Source organism: Brachycentrus maculatus, unplaced genomic scaffold (genome assembly GCF_059751285.1).
Source record: "Brachycentrus maculatus isolate JH-2025_06_01 unplaced genomic scaffold, ASM5975128v1 h1tg000424l, whole genome shotgun sequence".
Taxonomy (NCBI): domain Eukaryota; kingdom Metazoa; phylum Arthropoda; class Insecta; order Trichoptera; family Brachycentridae; genus Brachycentrus; species Brachycentrus maculatus.
The window spans coordinates 84,660-109,810 of NW_028281172.1; the positions used below are offsets into that span (position 1 = coordinate 84,660).

The following is a 25,151-nucleotide window of genomic DNA, read 5'->3' on the forward strand; positions in this document are numbered from 1 at the left end:
CTGACCAAGCGCAACGTATTCACGCACCGATCCGAAAAAAGATGGACAAAAGTACAAACCAATCCAAGCCAATCGTCGTTTTAAAACACTAACTGACGTGCCGGACGGTAAAATTCCGTGTAATTCCGGGTAGTAAACAGACGCCCATATTCTACCCAGATAATTGATAAATTGGTAGATACTGCATAAACATAAGCAAGCACTTATGTCCTTATATTGTCTATTGCCATATTTAGTATCGTTTAGTAACCTTTTTTCTTTGGATGTACAATTGACAACAATTGACAATTTGACATTACTCGCGTTTCGTATCGTTCAGGATTAAGAGAAGAAAATAAACTTGAGCTGTTATCGTATTTTCAAAACATATTAAAACGTATTTACTTGATACACTCGATATTGTGTACTCATTAAATTTTTAATAAGGGATTCAAAATAAGTGTAAACATGATAACCGTTTATGCTTTGCTGTATTTTATTACTTGTCGCGGAAACAGCCAACGAAAGTAAATGGGCGAATGGGGATGTCGAATAAATCCTGCATTTTTTGATTTTTATTCAAAATGTACACCCCCGGAGTCAGAGTTATCAGAGGACAAGATTGGATATGGGGCGATCAAGGTATTTTAGATTTTACTGATATTTTATCTTGTTACATTTCTTACATCTGTTTTTGGTTGTGGAAATCAACATTCTGTTTTAATTAGAATAGTATTTCTAAAAATGTCTGCTTTTTTAGAATGTATTTGCGATCTGTCTTTGAATTTATTTACGGGCTGACATTGTTTTATTAACAGAAAACCATGTTTCTAGTAGGCTCTAAAGGGCTCAACATTATTTTTTTTTCTTCTTTTTTCTTATATACTCTCCGTGAAATGGTCTTGTTATGTTATTTTATCGTATGAACCGTTTTATAAAATAAATTAATATTTTTATGCCCTTAAAATGGTTCTTAATGTTTCTATTACCAAGATTGCATTAAGTATATACTTCTTATTTTTGAACTTGCAGGAAAAGTGTGTTAGTCTTTCAGTTAAATATGTCTATAATTAGAAGTATGTGAATAATGGCGCTGTAGGGGCAGAAGTATTTCCTATGCTTATTTTTAGACTTCCTTCAGACTGTTTATTTTTAGAATATATTATTTTCTCCCCTTAGGTTTGTTGATTTAGAACTCTCGTAAATTAATTCTACTACTACTACTACTGACCCTTATCCGCACCCAATGGTGCGTAGGGCACTGCATCAAATTTATACAATGTTTATTAGATTGTTTGTTATATGAAGGCAAGATAATCAGTCCTGCGCTTCAGGTACCATTCCTGGGTAATAATAAATAAATATTACAGTGAAAAACCACATTTATTTTCTCCTCTGGGAATCGAACCAGGGACCCCTAATATGGTAACCGAAAATGCTAACCATTAAACTACAGAGGTGGACAATTTAATAAAAATAAATAATTAAAACATATTAATATTATACATTAAATATTTAAATATGTATTAAATATTTGCTATGTATTTTTGGGTTTTAATATTTATATTCTTGTACAAAAGGCATTTACGGTGTTTTTTTTATCATTTTCTTTCCATATTTTTTCAAACTTACCCATACACAATTCAATTTTATTTTGTAAATTAAAACCATTGTTTACTTGATTCTATGGTAATATAAAGGTAAGGACTGACGGGAGCATTTCGTCGTAACGTAACCTCGTAACATCACTCGCGGCGAGTATCAGCGAGCAACCGAAACTATGGATGGAGCGCTCGACTCGCTGTACTGACTATATGAATACTCGCATCATAATGTGTTACGACGAAATGGCTCAGTTCAGTTCCTACCATAACACTGTCCTTATCATTCATGGTTTTTTGTCTAATACCAAAGTGAACGATGAATGATAAGGAGAGTGTTAGATTAAATTTTACTTAAATACTGATGTATTTACAAAAATAATCAAAATCATATTGCAAACATTAAATGATGTGAATTTCTCTACAGGTGAGTCTTTAAAAACATTTAAAAGGGGCCCTCAAAATTTAATCTCAAATGCTAAATCTGCCACTGCTGTAAACCTAATTTGTTTGTGTACACCGTTGAGGAATGTTTTTGTTGTTGTTAAACTTGTAAATTTAAAAGTATTAAAACAAAGAAAACCGGCTCCAAAACTGCCATCTATGTAAATTGTTTTTCTATTTATAACCATTATCATCACATACAATCAACATTTTAATATTCAGTTATTAAAATGTTGATTGTATTTAATTTCTGCTCCTCCTTAACTCACAAGCTTCATTATGAATCTATTAGCAGAGTATTAATAATGTGTGTGTGTTGGGTTACAGATGGCGGGATTGGTTCTTCTGGAACAGTGTGTGAGTTGGGTCAGGCAGGTAGTAAGCGCTCACCTGATAAGACAGTCGTAGTCTGTTGGGATTGTGGATTACGTTCCAATTACCGTACCGGCTATCAAGGCCAATTTGACCTAATTGTGATAGACACTGCACAGTGTGGTATGTATTCCCAATACTGGTCTTAGGGGTGGGTTCAACGGATAAGGGTGCAAAGTCAGACGGAATGGTTCTTACATGGCATTGAAAGTGCGAGTTCTGTCTTTCTGTCAGACTCTGTTTATATCTCTTCAATGTTGTTTAAAAAAATGTTTAGCCCGCAAAATTATTGTTTTTTTTTTTTATGAAACCTTTGTAACAAACACATTTTATTTTAATCATTAAAATGTTGCATTTTATTCGTCTGTAATATTGATAAAAGTTGGGTAGTATAATTTAGCTGTTACTCATCAGTATTAACGGTAAAGCCTACATTTAAAACTACGGCTAATATATTAATCGTCAATTTTATGTACTAACATTATGTTGTTGGAATTCGGGGGGCAGAGTGGATGGATTTCTACATACAATTAGAAATTGTGTTTTGATTTTCAGGCGTTCGACATCCAAATATTGAATGTGATTCTTGTAAACAAAATGGTATTGTGGGAATGCGATATAAATGCACTATATGTTATGACTACGATCTATGCACTCCATGCTATCATTCAGAGAAACATAACCTAGAACATCCATTTCTTAGATACGAAAGTCCAATATCATCGGGGTGAGTTTTTGTTTGATAATGGTTTAAAAATAATAATAAGAATAATAATGTTGTATTGCTTTTATAATAATTGAGTAAGAAATAGTGATAGATCAATAAGGTTTACTATTTGATTTACATCAGCCATTTTGTCATTAATCTATGTGAATTGTCCACAGAGTAAAATTAACACCCCGGCTCAATGAAGCTAAGTTATTGATAAAGGGTATATACGTAGGAGCTACTGTTCAAAGAGGACACGATTGGAAATGGGGAAACCAAGATGGCGGTGAAGGTTTGTAAATAATTTTTAATTTATATTCATATGATTATATTCCTATAAAATATCGGAAATTGTAGAAAATTTTCTTAATTGATTACCGTTACATATCAGTATTTGGTTGAATTGAATTTTATTAGTTCAACCATACAAAAACTAACCTAATTAAAAAAAAAATTAACTTCACCACCGGATGGTTATTACATACTAGGGTCCAGATTCAGGTAGCAAAAATCATTTTTGCAAGTTAGAGTTGAAGTAAATATTAGTTTAAAAAAAAGGAATAACCCGCAAAGCCTCTTTTAGAGGCTTTGACTTTGATAAGGAAATTAGGTGTGAAAAATAAATCACAAACACCCAGACCAATTGAACATACATCTTTCTTGTATTTATTTTTCATTTGGCGGGAATTGAATGTGCGACGCCAATCGAAAACACGCTGTAGTTAAGATATGAAGAAAAAACATTATTTTTCTGGAACTAATGGACCAAATGACACAATTTTTTTGTTATATATTAGTCTAGCTCTAATGCACTTGCTTTCATTAATTAATTAAGTAATTTTGGACCTGATGAGTGGCGGCCGGCATTATTATGTTTTTATTAATGTATGGAGTTTTTGGAGCATACAAAGCGCAATCACAATAATCACGATAATCACACATTTAAAAGTAAAAAAAAATATTCAAAGCTGTTCAATCCAAGTCTACATCAGATACGTAGTTCATTTAGTATTATATATTAGCTAAAATACGATCACAAGCCAATAGCTGGCACCCAACTGGATGAAGGAAGAACAGCACATTCAGCTTTAAAATTACCATTTAACATTCAAACAAATGAAAAATTTTAACTAATGAAAAATTAGATTTATAGCGATAAGAACACTTATACAATTATATCATTGGAATACAGGTTCGACTGGCAAAGTAACAGACATTTGTTGTTGGGGAAATGAATCTAGCCGCTCAGTGGCTTGTGTCCAGTGGGGAGATGGGACCAAAAACGACTACCGGTAAATATTTTATTTTTATTTTGCTTCCGGATCAAATTAGAACAGATTGGATACACACAGTCATTTTGCCATCATTCATTGTGTGTTTGATTTAATTTTTTCATTACAGTTTGCTGAATTTCATTTTCTTTTTGGGATTTATAAATTGTTGCCATATTGTTATATTTCAAACTGGGATGTATAATAATTGTCACAATTGTTAATATTTATATGAATATTAAAATATTTAAAAAAAAACTTGAGGGGTCATTGTGGGATAGGGGTAAATGTATAAATATCCAAAAACCTCTATTATAAAAAATCAATTGAAATATCGAAACCTAGTTGGTGGTAAAAAAAGTTGAATAATTTATCTACTCTGTGTTTTATCAATCTCTTTCATCAAGAGTTTCATTAAGAAATTTATATATTGAAATAATTTTGTTCCCCATATCGTCTTTCTTTATTCTGATAATGTGAGGCATGTACCAGATGTTTACTGTTTTAATGAATCATGGTTTATTAGATTCTTGGTATATGTTAAATAATTCATTAAAAAATGCAACATCTCAACAGAGTTGGACACAAAGGAATAATGGATTTGAAATTCATCACTCCAGCTACTTCAGGATTCTATTATACCCATCATCTTCCTGTCTTAGGTAAGTGCTATAATCCATTTGATTTCAATTGTGCAGTACTCAATATATTTATGTACTTTATTTATAGTTGGTAGTCATTTCAGAATTTCTGCTTTTATACCATAATCATTCTTTCAACATTTCATTTCTGTAATTATCATCCACCAGTCATAAAAAATACCAGTCATAGTTATAAAAAAACATAATTTTATAAAAAAATAGATTGACGGCTTAGAATATGGGAATTTCTTTGACAATTATTAGCAATATTACAAGGGGAAGAGTCACAATAATTACTGTCTTTCATTCTAATTACTCCTTGCCATTGGTTGGTTTAAGTGATATTAATAATCTAGTACTCATTCACCGATGGTAGGCCCAGAGCTCCATATTCCATCCCAATAAATTTATTCATCTTTGTTGAGATACCAATAAAAGAATTGAGATGAATAATTCGTTAGGTGAAGTACAGCTCTTGGGAATAAAGATTGGGACACAATAAAAATATTGCGGATTATGGGATTAGTTGAAAGATAATAATGAACTAATTTTTAAAGAGTAATCATAACATTGAAACTTTGGATTTTCATACACATGTCCAAGACGCTATGCGGGATAACAAGATTTAATTTTTTTGTTTTTATAAAAAGTGAACTTTTCTGTGCAATAATTTAAATAAGTTCTAAACAGCTTAAAATAAAAATAAATAATACAATCAATATATTAGTGATTTTTGTTACCTCCATCATAGTGTCCATCTAGTTTATCTTCAAAATAACTTCTGCCAGTAGTTCCAAGCTGCTAAATTAGATGCAATGGAACCTCTCATAACAAGCAAAAAAAACTGTGAAAAATTGCTCCCTTAACGAGCGATGTTTTGCATAACGAGTAACAGAGGAAGGGAAAGTCCCTTTTTCACCACATTCACGTTGTCAAATGTGATTTTGAAACAGTAACTGTGGAGTCCGCAGTCAACGAGATTGTGTCGTTAGCCAATATTATGGGACTCGAGGTAGATAACAACAATATTAAAGAGCTTGTTGTGAAAGACTTCAGCCAAGAGCTGACCATTGAAGAGCTTTTGGAGTTGCATCAAATTTCACAGTAAGAAATTATGGAGAAGAGTTTGTTAATGGAGGAGGAAGTAGCAAAGCAACAATCTTCTAGCACAATAAGAGAAATGCTGAAAGCATGGGAAACTGTTGCATCGTACATTAAGAAGCATCACTCTAATAAGGAGGTGGCTATTCGTGCTACAAATTTTTTCAATGATAATGCTGTGACACATTTTCGCCAAACTTTGAAGCATCGGCAAAAACAATTGTCTTAACCTGTCCGGGAGTATGGCCGTACATGTACGGCCATACCAAACTTTTCTCAAAGGAGTATGGACGTACATGTACGGCCGATACAAAATATGATTTATGACACGATTTATATCAAAACATGTTAAAAACATGATTTATCGATATTTCGATGATTTTGATATAAACCATGTTTACTGGTGTAAATATCTTTGTTTATTCAAGAAAATATGTTGCTTATAGCATAGACTATAATATAAAATTGTAAAAGTAAAAAAAAAAAAACAAAAACAAATTCACTCCTCAGATACAGTTTTGTCCGGAAAAACTCACACCCGGACAGGTTAAAACAGTTTTCTAGTTAAAAGGGATTAAATATTTGTCATAAATTCATATTTTTATAAACATTTTTTTTCTAATTCTATATTACATTCCGAGTTTTTACACGCCTTAACAATTTATAAGTAATTTTTTTAATAAACGTTAAAAAAATTAGAGGCTCTACTGTATCTTATTGAATTAGTATTTTTGAATTCAGGGAAAACGGCAGATGCTTCTGTGGCGGGGGAGAATCCGGCGGAGAGTGAAGCCGCGCCTCGGTTGTGTCCCGGAGACCGCGTGAGGGTGGCACTGGATGCTGACACACTCCGCCATCTGCAGCAAGGACACGGGGGCTGGAATCCCCGCATGGCCGATGTAAGTATACTGAAAACATTATACCAGATAACTCTAGGTAAAACTAATCATAATCCAGTATATGGTGACTTTACATTACAATTTAAAGTTTTCTAGAAAAAAGTTCAATCAAAATGTCAAATTAATTTGACACATCATCGTCACGAGACAAAAGTTTGCCCATGTATAGCAAACCTATATACATATTATGAGAATTATTAACACATAGTGAAACCTCGATCTAATGTTTTTAAAAGACCAAGAAAAATGTGCTACATTTTGACATTGAGACATAGATGACGAAGAATGTAAAATTCTAGCTTTTTATAGGGCTTATGACCCGTCAAACGCTGGTTAAGTAATCACTTTACACACATGCAACATTCACCATTCTACCGATGATTGACAACCACACTACTCAAATTTTTGGATCTCCTACATATAATATTCATCTCATAACAATGTACATGTGAGTTCACTAGAGCCATCTTTGTTGGATTGAAAAAGCTTTTATTTACCATAGACCTTTTTATTTAGATGTATATAAGATCCTAACCAGATTTTTTTACATACATGGAAACACCTGAAAACATGATCTAAAAATTTTTATGCAGCTTTAAATTTGACCAGATTATTTTATTTACAACGTTTTGAGTGTGTCCAAAATACTTGTTCACAAATCTGGCTTTCTCCATTAAGTAGCTATTTTTGGAGAAAAATGTTGCATGTGTGTAAAGCAGTCATCTGCAACCTTTTCTCACCTACGACACACTAAAATTGTTCATAGTATTCGCGGCACACCAAAAGCTAAAGTATATAGACCATTGAAAAATTATTTAACTGTAGTAATTATTATCCGCCTCCGTAGTGTAATGGTCAGCACGCTCAGCTACCGTTCTGGAGGTCCCGGGTTCGATTTCCAGAGGGGGGGGGGTCATATAAATATAAAATATTTTTTCAGTCTAATATTTATTCAATACATACTACCCTGGCCTGATACCTGAAGCAGAGGGTTAATCACCTTTCCTTCATGTGTTAACTATCAAGATAACACTGCACTTATATGATGCAGTGCCCTATGCACCATTGGGGTGCGGATAAGGGTTGAGAGAGAGAGAATTATTATATCCTACATTTTGAAAAATAAACAATATTATGAAAATTATTTTGTCATCGTGTATTAAATACATAATGAAAAATTGTAAAATGTCATATACATTGAATTTGATTGCGGCACACCTGTATCCGGCTCACGGCACACCAGTGTGCCACGGCACACCGGTTGCGGAACACTGGTGTAAAGTAATCACTTGTGACAGACATCCATTTTCTTATTCATCTATGTTGAGATGTCCAAAATTTTAAGTATATAAGACCGTCAAAATGTAATGAATATAATGTGTTAATTATTAGGAAATTATTGAGCACTGATTTCAAAGTGTGATTAGTAGCATTTAGTGATCAAATCCATTAACCCAACAATATATACAATTCTTGCAAAGAATTTATTACTTAATCTGCTTTTTGAATTTGATCCTACATCTCCAATCTCATCTCATCGATCCATTGTCCAAGTTTAATATTTGACATATGTTTTTTTTCTTCTTATTTTTAGTATATTGGAAAGATTGGTGTCGTTCACAGAGTAACGGAGAGAGGAGATATCAGAGTTCAGCATGAAGGTATTATTTTCATGTAGATTTGCATAGCAGAAAAAAAATACTCCAAGCATTAGGATTGAAACCAGGACTCAGTTGTGTACTGCCAGTTTGGCAAAACGATTTTAGATGTTCGAATGGTGAAATAATGAAGGAATGCAAAGCTGGGATAAGCAGTATCGATAAGATTAAGAAAGGTGTGTTTAGATGGTTTGGACATGTGGAACAAATGAGTTAAGAAAGAACTATAAAATAAATTGATGAGGCAAATGTAGTGATGAGAAAAAAGGAGCCGAGAAAGACCGATAAAAATTTGTCACGATCAGGTATGTTAAATACTTGCAAGCGGTCAGGTTAGGTTAGGTTATGTTAGGTTAGGTGAGTCAAAAAAATCGGCGGGTATGTATGAAGAGATGCATAAATGCAGAAGAGGCCAAGAATGTTTCAAAGACAGAGTGGTGTGGCGTTCTATTCTCTCTGCCTACTTAGTTAGTTAATGGAGTTAAAATTATATACAAATTTGAAATCATTTAATAAAAAAGATATTTGACGACGATACCATCTTATTTATTCTTTATAAAATCCCTATAGAGCAGTAGTTCTCAAACTTATTTCGTCTATCGCCCACTTTAAAAATCAATTATTTTAAGTGCCCCCCAAATTTTTAAAACTTTACATCTTAAAAACCACATTTATTACTTTAATTCTGAACGATGCTATTTTACCAGTGGGAGCAATTTGTGTAGTATTTATGTAGGTAGGTTTTAATTTCAGTGAATAGACTCCCTAAACCACTTCAACACCCCCCATTTTTTTCTGGGCCCCTTGCCGCCCCCCTCTAGACCGCCAGCGCCCACAAGGGGGTGTTATCATAAAGTATATTAAAATAAATAAGAATATTAAAAATATTAGTGTAGTTTTAAGCAATTCTTATTACTTATGTAATGGTTATGATGACTATATTTTTCTATAAAAAAAGAAAAATAGAAAATATTGTGTGTAAATTAAGTGTGCGACATATTGTAGGATGCCCGAACCGTTGGACGTTTCATCCCGCTGCACTGGTGGCTGTGGCTTGGTACAGAATCGGAGACACAGTTCGGATTATATCAGACCTCCCTCAAGTACGCCAACTGCAAAGACAACACGGCGAATGGGTGCCAGCAATGGAGACCGTAAGAAAAATATTTTTAAATTTTTTCTCATTTTAAGTAAAGGTGTTTTTTTTTTAGATTAGATTTTTAAACTGGCAACATTTTTTCTGCAGACTTTAAGACAACAAATATGATTGTACTATCCTTTTTTTATATTTAATACATGTCATGTTGATTAACTCTTTTTGTCTCAGGATTTGGGCAAAGTTGGGACTGTGATGAATGTTTACGCAGATGGGGATCTTCGAATACAAATACTGGACGATGTGACAAAGAAAATGTGGACCCTCAACCCCCAGTGTGTAGTGCTGGTTCAGCGCTGCACTAAACCCGAGCCGCCAGTTGTTCCTGTCGCCAGAGCGGCCCAAGGATGCCCTGCGGCACCCCTTCCCGTCCCAGGCCCCGTGCCTCTGCTGCCGGGGCACAGCGCCCTTCCGGCACCCCCTGACTCCAGCCCCGATCGGCCGGAAATGAGACTTCTGATGAGTAAAGTCGCTCAGGGGAATTTGGAATATGTCAAGGAGCTATATGAGAAAGATAAAACCATTGTACGTATTATTGTTATTTATTATACTATTCTCATTTCTTCTCCCGTAGTTAAATTAATACAGTTTTATATTGATCGCTAATTACATGAGAGAAAGGTTTTTCTTAATCTCTTTTGAATTCCTTAGTAAATCGGCCACTGCTCAAATATCGGCCGAGCTTGTTCCGAGTACTACATCCGATGTTCGGATGCTCGCCGCGAATGTTATGTTACGACGAAATGTTCCGGTCAGTCCCCACCTTTAATGTGAAGAGGGATAAAATAAACTGATATTGATTATTAGACCCTCTCTTTGTCTGGACAGATTGATACTCCATACTGCGGGAAGACCCTGCTGCAGGTGGCGGCGTACCAAGGTCACCGCCCCCTCGTGCAGTTCCTGCTGTCTCGGGGAGCACGTCCCACTGCCGTGGACGATGACGGGGACTCGGTACTTCATGATGCGGCTTTTGGCAACCAACCAGAGGTTACACATTTGAATAATGGGCTAAATTAGTCAAATGATTACAGTGAGAGCTCTTTAATTTGAACAACTTAAATTAAATGTTTGCCATAATTCAAAACATATTTATAATGATTTTTTACACCAATGAAATTATTAATATTATAAAAATAGGCTAGAAAAAAAACAGCATTAAAAAAAAACAATGAATACACATATTTTTTTATTCAAATTTACATTTTACTTCTTTTGTTATTTTCAAATAAAAAATATCAATTACTTTGGAAAGATTGCTTTGCATCATTTTATACATGAAAAATGAGTAATTGATTTTTTCAAATTTTATAATTTAAAATTCTAAATATTGTATTTTTCTCTTTTTATTCCCTTCAATTAATGAGCCTTTACTGTACTTCACATATTAAATTAACAGGTCCAGAAAAGAAATTGGAATCTAGAATTATAAACATTTATTTTCACATCTATCTAATTGTATTATTATGTATTATGTGTATATTCCATTACATTGCAGTTTCTGTTATCTCAACTCATTATCACGCATAATGCATTGTTATCTAGATTTGATTGACCTTTTTTGTTTAAAAAAAAGCCCTGGTTTTAAGTAGGTTCTCTATAAGTATGACTCTATTTAAATCAAATTTGCATATATGTTTTTAAATATTCTAGATTTTTAAAAAATAATTATCATAGAGTATTTTTAGACAAACTGCTATATGCTTCTCATTGACATGACTCTAAATAAAGTATTTTCATACAACTTTTATTTTAAATATAGTTTTGAATCAAAACACTAGTGAACTCTGAATGTTCAGTACATTAAAGCCTTATTCTTGGTTCGTGACAATTGTCATATTACCTAAATACTGAACTTACTACCATTTGCTTTTCGGTTCCAAATTTCCACTGTCAATACATTGAAATACTCCCGTGACTTAAATAAATTTTAAATACTTATATGTGATGGGTTCCTAACTTTTTTTCTCAACAGATACTGGAAATACTTCTGTCAGATAAAGATGTGGACATCAACGCTGTAAACCGTAGCCGATGTACGGCATTACACATTGCAGCACACAAATGTCTACCGCATTGTGTTTGGGTTCTTCTGCAACATAACCCTAATGTCAATTTGCAGGTGCATTTTTATTTTGAATTATTAAGGATTTTTTTTATAAGAGAAATAAAGAATTTTGTATTTTGACATCATATTACTGTATTTTAAAATTAGTTTTAAGTACAGAAGAAGCTTATTTGTATAAACTGAAGGGTCCAAAAATTTAAACAGAGCTAAAAAAATAATCTGAATTTCTGTTGACAAAATAATTAAAATTGAAATGTGTTCATTTGTAAAAAATTCCAATATAGATCCTTTTTTTCGTGTGCTTTATTTAGATCCACTTGGGTACAGAAAACGGCATAGTACATATATAAAAAAAAACTAACTAACTAACCATCACGCCGCTTCTCCGCAGGGGTAGGCAAAGAGAATAGAACGCCACACCACTCTGTCTTTGCAAAAATATATACACAGTATTTTAATAGTAAACTGTAAACTTTAGGACACTTATGGGGATACTGCCTTGCATGATGCTATCAACAACCAGTGTAGTAGTGGGGGAGGGTCGCCCCCTTCCACCTCCTCCACCACCACCCCTGCACCGCTCACCGGTTCCATGAGAATAATTCAGATGTTGTGTGACTATCCTGGTAACTATAATCAAACACTATTTACTAGAATTCCACTCCTTTTCCAACTTTTCAATTCAATCATGACGTGGTACTATTTTTCTTTAAATGTGAACATAAGTCATCTGGTCGAGTTAGGATTTATTCTTACCGACGTGGTACTCTTCATCTTCTTTAACTTAGTTTTCTCATTGACTCTTTTCTTTACACTGTCTCCCCTAGACTCACTTTTCTCTTTGACTTCCACTACTGAGTCCTGACTTTGCACCACTCATGTCCAAGTCTACTGCATCGTCCAACGTCCAAGTTCTATGCCGAGTTTCCGCTCTGCGATATTTAAAAAGTTCCCAAGTCATTTTCTGAAAAGTATAAAATTCAAATAATGATTCTGCAGTTTTTTCAAAAAACAATAATATTAACAATATTAATATTATTATTATTATATAACAGTTGTTTTATTAACTGAATTTTCCCACCATCCATTTCAGTAAATCGAGAATCAATTGTATAATTTTTTTAAAATTTACTGCCCTTTGAGAGTGCTTCTCTAAGACAAAGTTGTTTGTTAGACACTGCTCTGAACATGTGGAAAATATTTTTTGGTAAAATATGTAAGTAAGCGCCTGATTATTGATTTTTAAAATGGTTCTCCGCAGATACCAATTTTGGATTGGCCAATAAGCGTGGGTTTAATGCCCTCCAGCATGCGGCTTTGAAGGGAAACGCCTTCGCCTGTGCCGCCATCTGTCGCCGTGCGCCTTCTCTCGTGGACCGTCCCAAGGAAGATGGTTTCTCCGCCCTCCACTTGGCCGCTTTGAATGGCCATGCTCAAGCTGTCAGCGCTCTAGTTAGTACTTCCTCAATGGCCCCGGTTGTTTTTCTTTGAATAGCAATAAATATTTAGGCCATTTTACAAGAAAAAATCTCAAGTAGGTACTTTTTTAGTTGGAATGTGAGGTTGAAATGGGGGACTACAATCACCCAGCTTGAGAATAGGAACAAGTTGTAAAATTTATTGAATGGATATGTCTTTGAATACAATTCCTTCTTTTGTCCTACATATACAAAGTGAATCAAATACACCCCATGGGCCACTAGTGTTTATGCTCTAAAAGGACCTCATTGAAAGTATTTAATTATTATCAAAAAGTACATTGATTATGTACCTTTTTATACATTTAATTTTATTTTTATTTTATGTTTTTCTTATATCCAAATTTACTTTTAAAAACTTAAAATGGCTTTATGCATCTAATTAAAAAAACGGTACAATTTAGCGGAAAAATGAAATATTTGAAAATAATAATTTCAGACGAAATTGAGTTACAAAGAAAGAGATTTGTATCTCAAAGAAAAAAGAAACTAGCTGATTATCAGATGACTCATTAAACTTCACAAGAATTCTTTAAATATGTTTGCAGGTCACTATTGGACATGCAGACTTAAATCTTAGAAATAATAGACACCAGTCTCCATTATTATTGTCCATTTCGCAAGGTATGTAAATTCCAAATTCATTCTCATATCTTTCGACTGTTTTATTTTCTTTTCCTGTTTGTTCTCATTAGCATAATTTGTTTACTTGCAGGACATTGTATCGTTATTGAACAGCTAGTTAGTTTGGAATGTTTAGTGACTGCATTTGATGAAGATGGCAACACGGCGTTGCATATCGCATATATGAAAAGAGTAAATGCTCAATCTTCGGAAGCCCAGAAACCAAATAGTAAAGTAAGTCCCGGAGTAATATATTAAATTTATATTTCATTTTTGCTCGACCTTTGATACTTTATTTAAAATCAATTGTGTTTCAGGATTGTCCGGAGATATTTGCGATTTATGATAAGTTAACACCAAATGATGTGGGTGCAAATAGAGTTACGTATTCCATAATTATTTTTTTGATAAAAAAAGGCTGCGATCCCAAAGCAAAAAATAAGGAAGGAAAATGTGTTTACGACTTGATAGATGTTTCTACCACTGGTGGAAAGAAGGTCTGTATACATTACAGTCAAATAAATTTAGTGATTACTATGCGATGTTTGTTTTCCTTTAAAAATAATGCTTTAATGTTTAGAGTTTATTGAAATACTAAGCAAATTCACCTTAACATTGATTGCAAATAGAGTGACGTCCTGTGCAGTTTGTATTTACTTAAAAGATAAATGTTAAAGCACACAGTTTTAAAAAATATATATTTTACGGTGATATTAAAATATCCTAGATAAAATAGGCAAAATCTTTTACTTCTGCCAATTTAAAAAAAAGACAGATAAAAAGGGTATATTTTGTGTTCAGAAATACTCTATAATAAAGATGTCAGGAATATTTCAAACATTTTAAAACAATTGAACATTTTTCTTAAATATTAATATATCTACTAAATTTACTAAAATAATAACTTTTTTTCAAAGATAATAACTTTATTCCAATAAATATATTTTAAATAACTTGAATTTATTAAAATAAAAATTGAATTCGAATGATAAAACTGTCTATGAATTATTATACAAAAATTGATAAGTAAATTTGACCCAATTATAACTCATTAAAAAGCATGATCAAAATACCCAAATACTGACTGGCACAATTTTCGACAGAGGCTAACCTCGGTCTAAGCAGGTATATTTGAATTTAATTGCAAATTCAGCCATATCCGAATTTTATTTATTTATTTTTTTTCTAAATATGGATATAATTTTTTACTCTCATTTTTCTCAAAAAATCATGTTGGGTGGATTTTACCTTTATTTTATAATACATAATTTTCTGGTAAAACTTCACATGTTATGTAGTATTTTTAAAACGTACCACATAAATTTCCCTAGATATAAATGTAACCCTTTCATATGCAATAGATAACTCTTTTAACTACCAAATTATGTTGATTGGAACTTTGTCATCCCAGGGATACGAATTATAAAAATCTACATACCTAAAATATTTTGCTGTTGGTCTGTAAAGTTTTTATTTAATTTTATGATTTTAAAATATTTTAATCAAAACTATTGAATTTTCAGTTAGAAGAATTGCTACCACATTTCATTCCAAATAATGAAGATGTCACTGAAGAGGCATTAGAGCCGACCAATAGATACCTAGGAGGTCTTAGCATCGGTCCTCATCCGGGACTGGAATTGCCCAACAGTAGCCGCGAAACTGCCTTTGGAGGAGCTAACACAGGAGTTAATGTCAATGCTTCCCCTTCTAAAAGAAATTATTACAATCTTCATAATTATGCTGATTTAGGTACCTAAACTCATTTCATTTATTAATGTTTATACATTTCACCGTTTCAAAGGAAATTTTAATCCCATATTCTGAATCAATTAATACAAATGCTTTTGTAACTAGTGAGAATTGATTTTTCGAGCTTCGGATTCTCAAAATATATCCATTTTTAATCCCCAGTAACAATGTGATGCAAAAACAACTTCTTTTCGTATTGTTCGAGGAAAGTTTCAGATGTGTTTTGGCGCCTTTCCATCTGCTTACCTTCTGAATCTTTCCCATCTATGCAGGCGACTGGAAACAGCTTGTCGACGAACATTAAATTAATCTGTGAGCTGTTTTTGAGAATCGTTTTCTTTCAGAAATGCTTGCGATTTCACATCTTTGTACTTTTTTTGCCAGTTTTCTGTGTTCATTGTCTGCAACATCGAAATCACCACTTTTGAAATGACAAAACCATCGTTCGCACGTATCTTGCGATGAAGCATGTTCACCATAAGTTTCTCTAAGTAATCGGTATAATTCAGCAGCAGTTTTCTTCAAATGAAAACAAAAAATAAAATACTGTCCGCGAATGCTTTTTAATTAAAATAAATTTTGACATATTAAACACAGCAATCCAAACACTTTTTTACACTATCATATGTGCAGGTTGACTCTTGTTGGTGGTAGAACAAAATGGCGTAAACGTCAAATTTGTTTCTCCACCCTATATTGGGGTGCCATCTGTTGTTTAATATCCGCATTTCATACTTGTATATTTGGAAATAAATTTAGCACTTTTCCTGCTTTGATGGGTTCACATATGAATATTAAAGTATTTGGTTCTGGTTGATTGGCAGGTGAATGTAGTAGCAGTAACAGTAGTCCAGTGCACTACGCCAATATGATGAATAGAGGGATTCCGGGTAAAACCAACAATACTTCCAGTCCACAACATCCTGTACGCCCGTCTCGACATAGGAAATCTGCTTCTCCACCTTCCAATGTCGGTAAGTATATTCCTGAATGCTAGGGTTTAATTCTTTCTAAATACATATTATTGTATTTCTCATTTTCTCGATTATGAATTTCAAATGAATCTGTTACATAGAGTCGTTCAAGTCTAATCACTTTGTGTAACCCCTATTCGGACTGTAATGGTGTATCGCGCAACCCATTGAAATGACACTGTGTTGACTTGATCATTAATTATATTATCATGATGGCAAGGTGATCAGTCCTGCGCTCCAAAAAATCATTTAAACCTGAATCACAATTCTTTGAAAGTGATAAAGAGAAAACCAATAAATTTCATTCCCCGATTAGGATTGTGGATTCACTTACTACTCATCAGAATTTAAAATGCAATTTTTTTTTTCCAAATGCGAGTAAATTTTTATTTGAATCTATTTAAAAAAAGGTGAGACCATTTAATGAGCTAGAAAGGTGATAATATCAGTTGTTTTAGTACTCTAAAGAAATTTTGCTAATTTATCATATTAAAAATTATAAAATTGTTTTGTTACAAAAATACACAAATTAAAAAATGTTAAAAGAAAAGATGGAAAAATCTAGTAAAGCACAGTATCACTCAAAAACACATATAACCTATTTGTGGAATTGTTTTACATAAATTTTAAATATTTCATTTCAGGGATTTTATCTAGAGCCAAGCCAACTGAATGTGTGGTGTGCTGTGAGCTGTCAGAAGCTAATTGTTTACTGGAGCCGTGTGGACACCGGCCAGCCTGTGAAGATTGCTCGGCCAGGATGAAAAAATGCCTCATCTGTGCCACCATTATAGGTTACTAGAGTTTTTTTCCATCCATGTCCATGATTAAAATTTTTGTTGTACATAAATGAATTTTTTGATTAAAAAATATAGTAGATTTTGTACACATGAAATATAATATTGCAATCGACATACAATTGATTTTCTTGATAATATAAATAATTTTGTCACCAGAGCGGCGGTTGACAACAGACGGGCGCACCATACCGTGTCGCAGTCGCCAGCCATCAGCGGAGAGGTTGCGCTACCTGGAGAGCAAGATACAAGAGATCGAGGAGGCCCACTGCTGCCCTATCTGCCTAGAGCGGCGACGCAGTGTCGCTTTCCTGTGCGGCCACGGAGCCTGCTCCAAGTGCGCCGCCACGCTGGCCACCTGCCACATGTGTCGCCAGGACATCACCAGCAAGATCAATCTCTACTGAGCTGGACGCTGGTTTTCCTTTGCGGTCTCTGTATCAAATTCTTCGAGCCAAGTCTTTACCCAAATAAAAGATAAATTTTGGATGACTAGAGTCGCTAGAATAAAACAAAACCAGATGCATTTAACGTAATATTTGGGTTTAAAAAAATAATGTGTTCAAAATTTACAAAAAAGCATTTATGTGTTTGATACTATCAGGGATAAAAAAATATTGCGTTTAATTGACTCTTTTCTTTTCTTTTGACAACAGACATGGTTTAAACAAAATGTTTGTTACAGAAAGATGTACCGTGGTGACTGAAATGTCAGGTTTAAAATAATTGAAAGTGACAATGAAAACTTGTGTTTATATAGAAACAAAGTATAGAAGTTTTTTCAACATTGTGATAAATATATAATTTTATATGATGACTTATAAGCTTTACATATTCTTATTTTATAATTATTATATTACTTTATGTATATATATATATATATATATATATATATATATATATATATATATATATATATATACTTTTTATAAAGAATTTTTTAATTTTTATTGAAGGGGTTGCACATTACAAAGAATATTTAGCTGCCTCTGTACAACAACACAAATTATATCAACGGGTGTTTGTAAATAAGTAAATTGATTTATAACCTGAATTATAATCAAGTATTCTGGAGTAAACGACCTTACGTAGGATGTGAATACCTCGTAGCAAGAGCAGTGGTGTGGTGACCATGGTGCATCTGAAAACTTAATTTACCTTCATAAAATATTTAAAAAACTTATTTTCAGTATTTGGGTATGTAATATTTCACGGAAAAAACCTTCTCTTTATATATTAATGTATGTTTTTTCTCTTCAATATCCTAGTTAGTGCATCCCAGATAATTGCAATAACACTATAGTACTATATTTTATTAAATGAATTCAAAACAATAAAAGTCAGGGAAGATAGTTATATTATCACGAATATATTAAGTTTATAAGATATAAACCATGAATAAGCCATAAATTGTAGAAACATACTTACCCATTTGTAATGTAACACAATGTTATGTGACTGCATTTGAAATATTGTTATTTTTTTAGTATAGTATTTTAGCTGCTCCAATGTGTTGGAAACAAGTTACATTGATTGATCCACTTTTGTAAAGAAAATGATTTTTTAACATCAACAGAAATTATCTCACAGAAAATTTATAAAATGCGTTCACATATCATAAGTGTTGCATTTCACTTATTCAGGATTATGATTTTAAACTCTAGTCTTTATTCGGCTTATTCTTTATTGCTCTGTGATAAAGTACATATTTTCAAACATAAATAGCTACTATTAATTATTTAAATCTAAAATATGTGTAAAATATTTTGCAGGCGTTGAAAAATGGTTTTCCTACCTCTTTTCCACCCCTGAGTTGTATTATTGGCCTATAAATATTATATAAAAAGGAACATTTATACCTAGTTTTTCAAAATATTTGAATCTTGTGATGCTTGAAAAATGAAAACCAAAATTTGTAATTTGTAATCTCATATCCATGGGTGTATTTTATTATTGGCCTATAAATATTATATAAAAAGGAACATTTATACCTAGTTTTTCAAAATATTTGATTCTTGTGATGCTTGAAAAATGAAAACCAAAATTTGTAATTTGTAATCTCATATCCATGGGTGTATTTGGAAATCATCAAAAGAATAGGCACAAATGTCCATATTTTAGTTGACTTATTCTTTTATTTTACATATTTAGATACTATGTATGTTCCCTTGATAATGATTGTAATTATAAGACTGTTTTACTTATTCTTAGATTTTTGTAATAGGTATGTAGATTGTATGTACTATCTTTATTTTGGTAAATAAATACATTATGTATTTCAATCATTCTCTTTGATTCCGGCAGATTAATTGTGTACATATTATGTATATATTTTATTTATTGACAAACTTGTGTACATGTACATAAAACGAGTGAAATATTATATTCAGTCACAATGTTTTACCTCTAACTTTTAAATTATGAAGAAAAGAAAACGCACGTAAATCGAAAAGAAAAATAGTTTAAAAATGTTGTTGGATAATTGATTTAAAATGCACACACATGATGGTTTGCAGCTTTATATTATTATTTTTTTGACTTATCACCTTTGAAATAGAAATTATAATCATTTGTCATAGACAAATTTGTAAATATAAGAGGCATAATACTATTTTTATTAAAATACCCAGCTTAAGGATTTAATTTTTTTTTATCAGTTGTTTTTGCCAAAGTATAGAATAAAAGAATTTCATAAATATTATCTAAACAATTCTGCTGCATTATTTTTTTCTTATTAATAAGGGTAATACATATGTATAAAAATATTTTGCCAAAATGTGTGCAAGGAAATAATATATGATTAAATTTGAATTTTATAGCCGTCCTTTTTATCATTGACATCTATATTTTTTATATACTTTCTTGATATGTAATGTGATTTGTGAAGTAATTATGAATTTTGTTGAGTCTAATAGAAATTGAAAAAGCATGCTCTCTAGTATTGAAACATTGCTCCAAAATAACAGGTTCTTTTTTGAGCTCAGGTTATATAGCCCAAGTGCTAAAAAGTACAATACTAAATAATATTAATACATATGTATATACAGTCGAACTCGATTATAACGAGGAAGACGGGATCGACTGAATTCGCTCGTTATATAATAAACCAAAATGTCAAAGGATGTTTCCTCGTTATATGCGAGACTTCGCTATATCCGTGCTCGTAACAACTGAGTTCGACTGTATTTGTCAAAAATTTCAAAAATATTAATCCTTTTTGAGACACATGCATAATGAATTTAAATAAGTAAATAATAAAGAAATCCTCAGTTGTATAATGCATAAGGGTGTGTATCCCTGTAATATAGTTAATTGAGAGCCTTGGTAAAATCACATACTCCAATTTAATTAGACTCGAGAAGAAAAATTGAGTAAAACGAGGTTATTAATATATGTATGTAGTTTTATTTTTGACCCCTGCATTTACATTGATAAATTTGTTTTACATTTCAGTAATTTATTTGTGTAAATACATAGTTCAAAGTAGAGAATGTTATATGAAAGATACATGATAATTTATGTTAACTGTAAACCTTGACAACTGTGTTATGCTGATTTTTCCTAGTTTTCTTATATATGTATATGCACACACACACATTAGGTTAAACGATGTGTGTTATGATTAAAACTGTTCGCTATCGTATACTAGTTGCCAAATTTGTTACACGTTCAAAGTGGTCTTTTAGGCAATAAGCAAACTATTTTCGGTGATATTTGGGTATATTATTGTGTTTATTCTCTAGGATTTTGTTAAAAAAAACTTTTAACAATCCAAAATGGTTTACAATATCCTTTGGTAAAGTAATTGTTTTTTCACACGTCCTTTGTTATCACACAATATTCCGATTGAGATCATGTATCGGAGTACGCTCGGTTTACTTGTCGCCATGTAAAAATATTTGAACCTCACAAAGAGAAAAAATATTGGAAAGATGAAAAAAAAATAGTGGAATAATTCGGTTAAGTTATTACACTTAGTAAAAAGAATATCGTGAAAGATATACGCTTCAAAAAATGTACAAGTAAACAATGTTTTCCTTTCTATAACTTGCCGGTCTCCCACATAAGGAGATAGAAACATTTAATACATTAAAAAATGCAATAGAAAACCCAGTGCCTTTTTCATAACTCATAGTGGTTAAGAATCGCAGTCGCTGTTTACAAAAGGGTGCATATTGGATAGTACATGATTGGATGTGCTTGAACGACGATATATCTTTTTGTACGCTGATATTTTCTTTCTATCTTTTAATATCTTTGTGTCGGAACGCACCGACTGTCATTTGAAGTTTTTTCATTTGCTTTTTACATGCCTTTTAAATCTATACCTACTATTGTAATTGGAGCATTCTCAGTTGTTATGTCAATGTTCTGTGTATGTGCAGAATAAAAAACAAATAAATGAATAAATGTAAAAACTATTTTTTTATGGGTAGCGGTAATACTTAAAGGGCAAACCGGTTCATGAAAATTTTTAATCCCATCACTGTAAAGATCCCCCTGGAAGACTGAAAAAGTTTGAAGACATCGAATTGGGGTTTGCTCGATGAAGATCCAACTCAAACACTTAAAGAAAATGCAAAAGAATAGGTTTTTTGAAGAAGTAGGACTGTTAAATGGACCAGGAATAGCTGATTAGCAGATTATCAGCGTAAATGGCTATTTTTTTTCCTTTTGAAAACTTTGTAACGTGTTTTCACTAGTTCCAGGTTTTTATCATTTTATATGTACGTAATATATAATGATAAAAACCAGTGATATCTATATAATATCATGAATTTGGGGAAAAGGTCTTAAAGTTATTATAAGATTATTAAATTAATAAATATTATTTATAGCCATCATATTTTTATTTAATTAATATTCATTAAATATTGAACTTTCCATATTATCCAAATCACAATAAGTTTGTGATATTTTACTATTAAAATATGTTCCATCAGATAATGTAGAGTCATAGATCATATCACATGTGTCTATTTGATTTTTAGAGTAAATATTTTTTAATATTGTGTAGTCTACATTTTTAAATTCACATTTTATATTTTCACCAATAATATAATTTTGAGTTTCTCGCTTTATGCCAAAAGTTTCCTCTAAGAAATTGTAAACTTCTCTGTGGGAAGATAAATAATTAAATATCTTTTTCTGTTGTTTGTTCAATGTCTTTTCTAACATGAAAACAAGGTGGTGATGGAAACACTGGAATGTCATAGACTCGTCAGAAGCACATATATTTAACCAGTCTTGCACGCACATCAGTGGTGTTGTCTCTGTTCCCGTGAACAAAGCAGGATTTGTCAGCATACCTTGGGCACTCATAACACCGTCGCAATTAGTTGCTTCGTGTAATCTTTTGGCATCCTCTAAACACTTTACACCACCATTGGCTATCATAGGAATTTGAAGAGATCTTTTAATTTCATTCATGGCGGCTATGTCAACTGCTTCGCTGGATTTTTGCCACGGTCTTCTACCATGAATTGTCAAAAAGTTGACTCCGCAATTTTCGAGTCCCTTGCAAAGATCTATAGTATTTTTTAGGTCCTTGAGGAGTCTTATTTTAACAGATACACTAAAAGAATTTGGTAAACAGTTTTTTAAATTTCGTACTAGCGAATGAATGACTTCAGGTTCATTTAGAAGGCTACATCCGTAACCATCTTTCATAGCCCAGCGTTGAGGACAACCACAATTTAAATCAACACCGTCTGCATAAGGGTATACCAGTTCGGATGCGCCAACAAAATCATGTATAGTTTTAGCCGCAAATTGAACTATCATTGGGGAGTCTGTTGTACTGGTTGAAAATTCGTTTAATCGTGCCTTTGAACTTCTACAAAAAGAGTCAGCTAAAATCATCGGGGTGAAGCAAAGATCTACTCCATGCCTGAAAAGATAGAAATATATGAAAGCATTGTTTTCGTATAAAGGTCATTAGTAAGTTATTATTGGGGTTATTATGGCATGTTTATAGGCTCTTCTGTAGGGATGTTTCGGAATGTATAGTATAGTTCAAAAATATTGATAAAGAATAATCTACATCGCTCACTTTCAATAACGTCATAAATCAAAAATCATCAATTTTCAGTTGTGCATGTTTTCGGAATGCCCAAAAAATGTACTTTATCCCAGCAAAAGTGGCATATTTTTAACTTAATATTTACCCGCTACAGGGCAGAAAGTGTTGTTTTTGTATTTTGAAGAAAATGTATTGTTTAATTATTTTTTTAAATATACTAAATATTTTTCAAATGGAGAAAAAACATTCAGGTTTTACCTATAAAGATCTGTTGCACAGTAAAAAGTTCAATAAGTGGCTTGATATTTATTTTTAGTACATTTCATTATATTTTTAAACTTAAAAAAACGATCTGAAAAATCAAGAATTTTATTATATGACGTTGTTGAAAGGAGTGAGCGATATGTGAAAAAAAGTATTGAGAAATTATAACACGAAAGTTGTTTTCAAAGAAGATTATAAGTAACAAAATAAAAATTAAGCTTAAGAATTTCAGTTATGTTTACCTCTGACCTTACTAATACTACTATTAGCCAAATGTACCTTGCAACTACTGATGAACTAAAATCCCTAATGCTAGCAAACATTTTACATCAGAACCAGCTCTGAAGATACAGGAAGGAAAGAGATCAGGAATTTCAGGAAGAAGAGCATATGAAACATGTCATAATATTCTAAAATAAAATATTACACATACTAAACGAAATGTTTAAAAAGGTTTTATAGGTAAAATCCATAAAAATTAATCAATGATTAAGTTATAGTTATGTTGATCTAATAAGTAATTTATACTGTTTACCTTTTCACTAAAGTTCTGAATTGTAATTTACTATATCTGACCATTGGTGCACAAACTTTCAAAAATGTTTTTTCTCGTTTTGATTGGGCGAACAAATAAGAAATATCGACTTTTGTTTTATCCATTTCTGTGGGGTAACGCGTTAAATTTATTAGTTATATACAATTATAAACATCAGGAATAATACGCAATTAACGCAGCTGCTAAATATATATGACACATGGGCATGGAACGGCATGGAATCACACGAATCAGATTTGACATTTGAAATATTACCATAAACAAAAATATATGAACATTTATATAATAATACAAAAACAGAAAATCAAAAAATGTATCTTTCAAATAAGATTATTTATGAATCAATAAACATCAGGTCATCAGTGGCAATAAATAAATAATTAGAGACAATATGACGAAAAGGGTTAACATATATTACAATGCAATTTTTTTTTTATCATTTGTATTTGTTTTTTGTATTCCTTATCAAGGAGACACAGTTGTTATTGATTTTGGAAAATAAAAAATCAATATGTAGGCATAAAATGTATTTATATTTTTTTATTTAAATTTCAATTATTGAATAAATTTGAAGCACAAGTTATATATTATATGTAGATACTATTTATAAACTCTTGTCATATAGAAATACATATTTACTATTGTATAAAAAATGGCTGGGTTTAACAAATAATGATGAACCCCATGGTATTTTTGAGCTTTCCAGGTTTTTACCTTTCTGTTTATTTATATATTGTAGTGTGTCTACATGGTTTGGATTTAGAAATATTAGCTATCTTTAGAAA

General features: G+C 32.0%; 2 protein-coding genes across 2 annotated transcripts; one reads left to right on the forward strand and one right to left on the reverse strand.

Annotated features, from left to right (window-relative positions):
- The first annotated feature begins 444 nt into the window (after positions 1–444).
- Positions 445–18,398, forward strand: LOC148302653 (E3 ubiquitin-protein ligase MIB2-like). The gene is made up of 21 exons (XM_088271294.1): positions 445–621; positions 2,352–2,519; positions 2,952–3,123; positions 3,282–3,397; positions 4,298–4,397; positions 4,953–5,038; positions 6,860–7,017; positions 8,612–8,678; positions 9,681–9,829; positions 10,003–10,356; positions 10,660–10,821; positions 11,807–11,953; positions 12,378–12,525; positions 13,161–13,351; positions 13,926–14,001; positions 14,093–14,235; positions 14,319–14,498; positions 15,525–15,753; positions 16,578–16,727; positions 17,372–17,521; positions 17,684–18,398. Exons 1-21 carry the CDS (start codon positions 564–566, stop codon positions 17,929–17,931), a joined length of 3,252 nt encoding a protein of 1,083 aa, XP_088127420.1. The 5' UTR covers positions 445–563; the 3' UTR covers positions 17,932–18,398.
- A 3,887-nt stretch (positions 18,399–22,285) lies between these two features.
- On the reverse strand, positions 22,286–24,593 carry LOC148302654 (tRNA-dihydrouridine(20a/20b) synthase [NAD(P)+]-like). Its single transcript, XM_088271300.1, has 2 exons — positions 24,346–24,593; positions 22,286–23,414 (listed from the first exon to the last, which is right to left on the reverse strand). Exons 1-2 carry the CDS (start codon positions 24,468–24,470, stop codon positions 22,382–22,384), a joined length of 1,158 nt encoding a protein of 385 aa, XP_088127426.1. The 5' UTR covers positions 24,471–24,593; the 3' UTR covers positions 22,286–22,381.
- Positions 24,594–25,151: the final 558 nt, after the last annotated feature.

What these genes read in the sequence shown, in the direction of transcription:
- LOC148302653 (XM_088271294.1), top strand. Translation starts at nt 564, where the DNA reads ATGTACACCCCCGGAGTCAGAGTTATCAGAGGACAAGATTGGATATGG. An exon ending in CTTTTGGCAACCAACCAGAG is followed by an intron (nt 10,822 to 11,806) that starts GTTACACATTTG and finishes TTTTCTCAACAG; the next exon opens with ATACTGGAAATACTTCTGTC. An exon ending in CATCTGTGCCACCATTATAG is followed by an intron (nt 17,522 to 17,683) that starts GTTACTAGAGTT and finishes TTTTGTCACCAG; the next exon opens with AGCGGCGGTTGACAACAGAC.
- LOC148302654 (XM_088271300.1), bottom strand. Translation starts at nt 24,470, where the DNA reads ATGGATAAAACAAAAGTCGATATTTCTTATTTGTTCGCCCAATCAAAA. An exon ending in TTCAGAACTTTAGTGAAAAG is followed by an intron (nt 23,415 to 24,345) that starts GTAAACAGTATA and finishes CTATCTTTTCAG; the next exon opens with GCATGGAGTAGATCTTTGCT.